Genomic DNA, 7,310 nt, shown 5'->3' with positions numbered 1-7,310 from the left:
ACAGAGTGGGGAGCAGAACAGGCAGATGGACGAAGTACACTGCTGAGGGGAGCAGCGGGCAGGTCAGGAGAGGTCTGCCTCGCCATGTGGTCACCTCCGGGGCAGGCGGGAATCAAACTCATGCGGTACTGGCTTTAGCTTCTCAGTGCGGTGCTTTAACCTGCTGCACCGCCAGGGAGGGCCGAGACTTGTTCTTTTTAATGTTTTGTCTTTTTGTTCTGTTGGTTCTTTTAGATTGCTTCTAATTTCCCCACAAGAAGACTGTTTTTAATCTCTTCCTTTCCAATCCAATTGCCTTCTGTTTTTCTTTCTTTATACAAAGTCTCCTAAAACTTTACCTAAGCAATCTTAAACTTAACTCCAAATATAAAAGTAGTGATCAGTAAGTGTTTGGTATAAAGTACAAATTAAACTATAGAAGCATTCTTTTCCACTTCCATGCCAACTTAGGACACATGGCATGAACATACCCATCACAAAGAATAAGGCTATGGAATTATGAAAGCAAAAGGGGGAAAATTGTGTATATTTACAGTGCTCTACTTTCAGGACACTTTCTTGTTTTGGGTTACTATAACTGAGTTGCCAGCTTTTACAAGATAATAGTGATAGATCTGTCTTCAGTATTCAGATTGTCTTAGAAACACAAGATCACAGAAGCTGTAACCCTACTTGCTGAATCTGGGCACAGAAGGAACAATGCGACCAATACTTTAGCATGTGTCCATATAAGGATCCCTTGCCCTCACCCAACACACATTTGCCTTTCCACATCAATCACCCACCTGTTGTACCCCAAAATAGCACTGATAGACTTTAATGTCACACAGTCTCTTTATTCATCAAGATACTAAATATATGTCATACTGTGTTTAAAAGAGCTAGTCAAAAGCAAGAGCTTGTAAGACTCTTATGTGACAAATTTGAGTGGAAGACACAATCAAAAACAATTATTTCTTAAAATAACTTTGGCATCAGAACCACTCACTTTATAAAGTCACATTTTACGTTAGCAAACTCTCACATAAACTAGGACCCAATACATATGAAAGAGATCGACTTGGTACTAATAAGAAATACTTATACTAAAAACACAAACCACAATTCAGATACTTAAACGATACAGATTAATCATGTGGCTGGTAAATAACGGAAGAAGGCATTAATTTTTCAATATTCATATGTGAGATGATAGAGAATTGAATGTTTTCTATTAAAAAAAGGTATGAGTGTAGAGGGGAATGGGATCAGAAACAGTGGGGGGAGGGAAATGCACCGGACTATGGTGATGGCACATGGATTGATTTGGTGATGGGAAACCCAAGGGGATTGCAACTGAGACAGAAAAATGCACAAAAATATGTAAAAATGAACTTATAAATTCTTTTAAAAAAGGTTTCATTTACAGCAATGTTACAATATTGTTTATGAAGTTTGTAACAAGAAAATCAATTAGAAGGAGACATTATAGAAGAAAAAATGTTAACATCCCATCATATATTGAGATATTTTGTCATTAAATGAGGCCAAATATAGAGCAACTTAGATGGAACTTTTATGTTCTATTTTTCTACAATGCCACAAATTCCCTTGGCATTTTCCTTGTGGAAAATCTTTTACAGAATTTTTTATATACTTCTTTATGTTATTATTTCACACCATAGCAAAGATAAAATGCATTCTTCAGAATATAAGGATTCCCAGGTTTTTTTTTTTTTGTAACTATTGAACATCTGCTACTCACTCACCCTGAAATTTTTTAATCCTTGACCTTTGTCTATGTTTGTCAAACCGAATCCTTTTGGGCAAGATTTGTTTCTTTCACAACCTCCCCCTTTCTCTCCCATGAGGTGACCAATAACCTCCCTCAGCATTGTGAATCTGTCTAATGACTAGATCATACCATATTTTTAATAGTTTCTTTTTAAAAGCTGAATCTACATCCCTAGTTAAAATAAGATTTATGCTATTCAGCAGTTATTGGTATCCTTAAAATCAGTTCATGTATACAATCTTTTGTCTACTACCTTTCTATTAATTCTAGAAAGTTCTTAGCCATGATGTCTTCAAAGTCGCCCTGTCACCTATTCCATTATTTTCTTCAGGAACTCTGGTTAGATAAGTGTTGGACCATCTCACTGTACCCTTCAAGATTCTTAACACATCATCTGACAATAATTCTCTTGGCAGAGAGGGGTAGTTCTGTTTTTACTAACAGATCCTGGAAGCAGCTACATGTCCAAATTGGGAAAGGACTTATCCTCACAATAATGACTGGCCTGGACGGTGCACCAGAAAACTCTTGTGAAATCACAACTAGGCAGGCTTTAAGAAAAAGTGGTTTTAGTTAGAATATTTATAGGGGGGGAAACCTGAAGCTTACATATCCTTAGCTAGTTAGTCCTCAGGTCCGCAGCACTTGATAAGTCTCCAGTGCCTCGTATCAAAAGGACAAATTGCTGGGACACTTAAGGAAAGACACAACAGTGATTTCACCAGACTCTGGCTACAACTGGTTGGTCAGCTAATACAGTACACAGTGCCATGGCTCTTCAGTCCAACTGTTTGAGCCAGTACTGCCACTATTTGTGTGACCTTGGGTGTTTACTTAAACTCTTCACCTCAATTTCCTCACCAAGGACACAGAAATAATGAGATAGTTTTGTAAAGGAATGAAGTAAAACAGGTACAGATTTATAGTGACTGAAAACATTGAATTAAAATTTATAAGTGAGCTTAAGATGTGTAATGGGAGTCTCCCTGGTGGCACAAGGGGATAAATCTCAGTACTGTGAAGCAACCAACAGCCACTGCAGCACAAGTTCAGTCCCCTGCAAGGGAGCTGACCCACATGGCGCAGCAGACCACTCCTCTCTCACCCACTGCTCCCCTCAGCAGTGCGGTTCAGTCAACCCCCCTGTCCTGCTTTTCTGTCTCTGGCAAATCCTCTCACCCCTGCACATCTGGCCTGCACCAGAGTTCTTATATGCATAAATAAATAAAATAAATATTTTTAAAATGTGTAATGTGCCTAGCTAGAATTGATGCTGAAAAACAACCTTTACAGTATTTATTACATAATTACCATTATGAAGGCTTATAAACAACAAAAATTTGTGATTTCATAAAATGAAATGGCAAACAGTCCCATTAAGAATTTACTTGAAAAGAGTCATTTCTAAAGAGGTTCTTATCATTACTGTCCCATTTCCTATTTAACATTCCTATAACAAAGGAATATTATAATAATCACTTAGATTCTATGCAAGGTAAGATTTTTGAAGGCTTTTCCTAACCACTACCAAAATACTAAATTGCATTTACTGCTGAGATGGTCTCAGTAGTGTAAAAGTGGGATTAGTGTTTAGTGTTAGGAGTAAACCTTTAGTAAGGTGGCCTTAAGCAAGCCACTAAAGTCCTCTGAGTCACAGTTCCCTCATTCTACAAGACATAATAGGTATCCTCTTCCTACCTCAAAGGGTATCATATGGTTCAAATAACAATGTACATAAGAATTGTTCCTTTAATTTATAGTTGTTATACAATAACAACCAAGATACTATCTTGTTTTCTGACACCAGGGACACAGGCATACTTTAACAAACTTTAAGCAACAAGAAACTTTCTGACAGACTAAAAATTCATACCACCCTCCTTCCCAACCTTCATTCCCTGGCTACAGTGTAAGCCACCACAAAGGTTGATAGAAAGGGAAGGAAGCGACAGCATGATCAGTTGGGAGAGTTTGCCAGCAGTTAATCTCCCAGTTCTATCTTGCTCCATTCTTGTGCCATTCTCTCCAACCCATGTTCCAAATCTTGATGACCACTCAGAGACTTCTAAGAGCCACTAAATGGTGCCACATAGTGGGAGTTCACTATTTACTAAATTAAAAGTCAATTTGGGCCCTCCCTGGTGGCGCAGCGGGTTAAAGCACAGCACTTACGCATGAGTTCGATTCCCGCCTGCCCCGGAGGTGACCACATGGCGTGGCAGACCTCTCCTGACCCGCCCGCTGCTCCCCTCAGCAGTGTACTTCGTGGATCTTCCTGTTCTGTTCCCCACTCTGTCTCTGGTGAAGCCTCTCACCGCCCCTGCGCCTCTGGCCTGCACCCCAGTTCTGTATGTACAAATAAATAAATCTTTTAAAAAAGTCAACTTGACTGTTTATCTTTTTGTAAAATAATATATTTATTCTTGCATTATTTATACATTTTGAAAAGTCAAACATAAAGTATTAAGTATTAATCTCTACAACCAGTCTTCCTAGGTTTAATTCAGGTGTAAGTTTGGAGTCCATTATTCTCTAGTTGTGTGACCCCTGACAAGTCATTTAACTTCCTAAGTAGCAATTTTCTAAGTATCAATTACACTGGAGAATGAAGATAATAGTCATTTCCACAAAGGCATGGGGCCTTGCATATTATATATGTGCTTATTAAATGAAGAAATGTTATACATGTTACTTCTAAATTATGGAAACTGTTTAAAAGTAATGATTGTTACTCAGCAAGGCGTGACCAGCCACTGACAAATATAAAAATCAGACTCTGTTTATAATCAGTAATGAACACTGGGAGAAATAACCTTTTTAGGGAAAAGCAATAAAGGAGACGGAAACAGTCAGAAAAGAAAGCCTAGTGTCATGTGAGGTATTAAAAATAAATGTATGCTGCCAGACATTCAAAGCATTTGTAACATCTGGGACACCAGTTCATATTCAGGGTCAAAAAGCATTTAGCATAATTCTGTTCTTACTGCTGTAGAAGTTTCTAACAACACAGTGGTCAAAACCAGTACGCGTGGGAAGAATAAAGGCATGCTTCAGTACAAATCTAAACGTTTTACTCTACCTAACACACTCCACTGTCTGCATTCCTTAACATAAAATTCAACTATTGGAGCAAAATTATATATAAATATCACATTTTCTTTACTTTTAAATATTAATGTCAAATATTTATTTATGAATATAAGAACTGGGGTTCAGGCTAGAGGTGTGGGGGCTGAGAGGATTCTCCAAAGACAGAGGTGGAGGCAGAACAGGCAGATCTACTGAAGTACACTGCTGAACCGGGGAGCGGGTGAGATGGGAGAGGTCTGCTGCACCCTGTGGGTCAGCTCCCCGCTGGGAATTAAGTTCCTGCTGTAGTGGCTGCAGACAGCATCATAGTGCTGAGACATAACCCTTTGTGCCACCAGGGAGGCTCAAATAGCACATTTTCTTTAAAGTATTGATGCTTTAGGCATGATTCTGGTTTTTGACAATGTACTTCTCTGTGACCTTGCCCATGGATCAGCAATAGCATCTTCTTAGTTCTAGTCAGCATTCCTTTTTTTTTTTTTAAAGGAAACAGCAAAATTTACACAATTCTAAAATTACTAGAAACGCCCTTATCTGAACAATTAGACACATATTAATTAGTTCTCTTCAGCTTAAGGGCTAATTAAGCAAGTTGTATTTTGATCAGTATACAGAAATCAAATTTCATTTTATATTCAAACACGAGAACAGAGTAATACTGAGAACCACAGGCTCTCTGGCTTTGTACCTTATATACTCTGAGGCATTAAATCAAGTGTGAGGACAATGACTCAGCTTGAAGGAAGGAGGGGCAACCTTCTCATTCCTTTAAGAAAAAATTCTTTCAGACTTGAGAGAGATATGAAATGGTTGAAAATATGGCATTGATGTTTGAAAGACCTGGGGAGATCTATAAATTACATGTTCCTCTGTCTGAACCATAAAAAGTATTCCTCAGAGGAGCGGTAAAGCAGCTGAGGCCACAGAGTTCTGAGTTTGCTCCACTCTTTCTGAGGGTTGAATGTGTTCAGGGTTGAACTGGTTCAAGCCCAAGGAAGAATTACTTTACTTTTCTTCCATTTGTCTCATTCTGGGAACCCCAGAATGTGGTTTTGGCTCAGGTTTCTAGCTGAAGGATTTATAATGTCCATCCATGACATTAGTGTGTGAGAAATCTCACTTTCTGACTCTTTTCTCAGGGTAGTAATATAATAATAACTAATAACTGCCTCACGTAATAACATATACTGAAAGGCATCCTTTACTATGTTAATCAAGAGAGAAAGACATATTCAGTGCTTCTTAGAACTTTTGCCTCACATACCGCTTTACTCACCAAGACCAGGTGAAAACTATAGGGCAAAATTCTGTGCAATGTGTTTGTGGGGGAGTGGTGGGGATTGGGGGACTGAAAGGGGGCTTAACTACACCTGCATAGAGTCCTGAGTGAGAAATGATTATATAGTACATAAAAGTTTTGTCCACTGTTAAAGGAATAGTGTTTCCAGACTTACAAATTACTTAGAAATTCTAGAGAAGCCTACCATTTATTACCTATGCAATAAAATCCTGAACAGTTAAGACGGTAAGACTGTGACTGTCCAACCTTTTCAGCGACTAGCACTTTCAAGCAGGTGTCACAGCGTCTTTTAAGGGAGAAGGTACAGGATAGAGTGACTAGAAATGGCTGCATAAAATATGCTGAGTTAAGGAGGAAAGAGAAGCTGCATTTCCATCCACCATTCACGGCGTGGCCCCTCATTGGCCCCATTCCTCTCTAATTCTGCTATCAGTATATTGCTGATGTCTAACAAGTGCTTTTGAAATCAAGAAACTAATCACTGACACTTGGGACCACTAAACTGCTGCTTTTCTAGAACTTGCATCATAGGAAGACAAGACACTAAAAGCATTGGGGAAGATCACACACTGCTACAAAGAAACCTCTACAAGTTCTGGAGGCCCGAGAATCACAGTCTCTGAGCTCAAATAAGTCACCCTAACTTTAGTCTTCCCTGACCTACGATCTCCGCTCCCCAGCGCGCCAGTCTGCTCGAGAACGTGACCGCCAAGAACACGCTCCCCGCTTCTGCTTCAATGAATGCGGCTTTTCCCAGACCAGGGAAGGGAAGTACACCAAGAAACGGACGAAACTGCTTCCTCTCCCCGGAAAACAAACCTCAAGCAGGCGAATTCCCTAGCTGCAGCCTGCCCGGGATCATGCCCCGCCGACTCGCCGCGCGGCCTCGGCCGTCGCCCCGCCCGCGCCCGCTCACCTGAGCTCCAGCTGGTCCAGGCTCTCCAGCAGGCGGCTGGAGCGGTCCGCCATGGAGGAGGAGCGGCAGAAGCGCCCCTCGTTGGCTTTCGCATTTATTTTCGCCTGAGCCATCTGAGCCTCCGAGGCGGGCGGCCAAGAGGTCACCGGCCTCCCCGGTGTTGGCGAGTGAAGAGCCCCCGCGGCCGCAGGCGCCGCCGTCGCCCCGCCCGCGCCCGCTCACCTGAGCTC

The 7,310-nt window shown here is 40.7% G+C and overlaps 1 protein-coding gene across 1 annotated transcript in view; it reads right to left on the bottom strand.

Moving 5' to 3' along the window:
- BAG2 (BCL2-associated athanogene 2) overlaps positions 1–7,257 on the bottom strand; it is a 12,661-nt gene extending 5,404 nt beyond the window's left edge. The window contains exon 1 of the mRNA XM_004673595.2: positions 7,081–7,257. Coding sequence (XP_004673652.1) covers positions 7,081–7,193 — 113 coding nt within the window. The 5' untranslated portion in view covers positions 7,194–7,257. The remainder of the gene's footprint in view (positions 1–7,080) is intronic.
- Between the last annotated feature and the right edge of the window lie 53 nt (positions 7,258–7,310).

Source organism: Condylura cristata, unplaced genomic scaffold (assembly GCF_000260355.1).
Source record: "Condylura cristata isolate star-nosed mole 26May11 unplaced genomic scaffold, ConCri1.0 scaffold00001, whole genome shotgun sequence".
NCBI lineage: Eukaryota > Metazoa > Chordata > Mammalia > Eulipotyphla > Talpidae > Condylura > Condylura cristata.
Note: the sequence above shows the minus strand (reverse complement) of the source record. Positions and strands in the feature narration are given on the sequence as shown.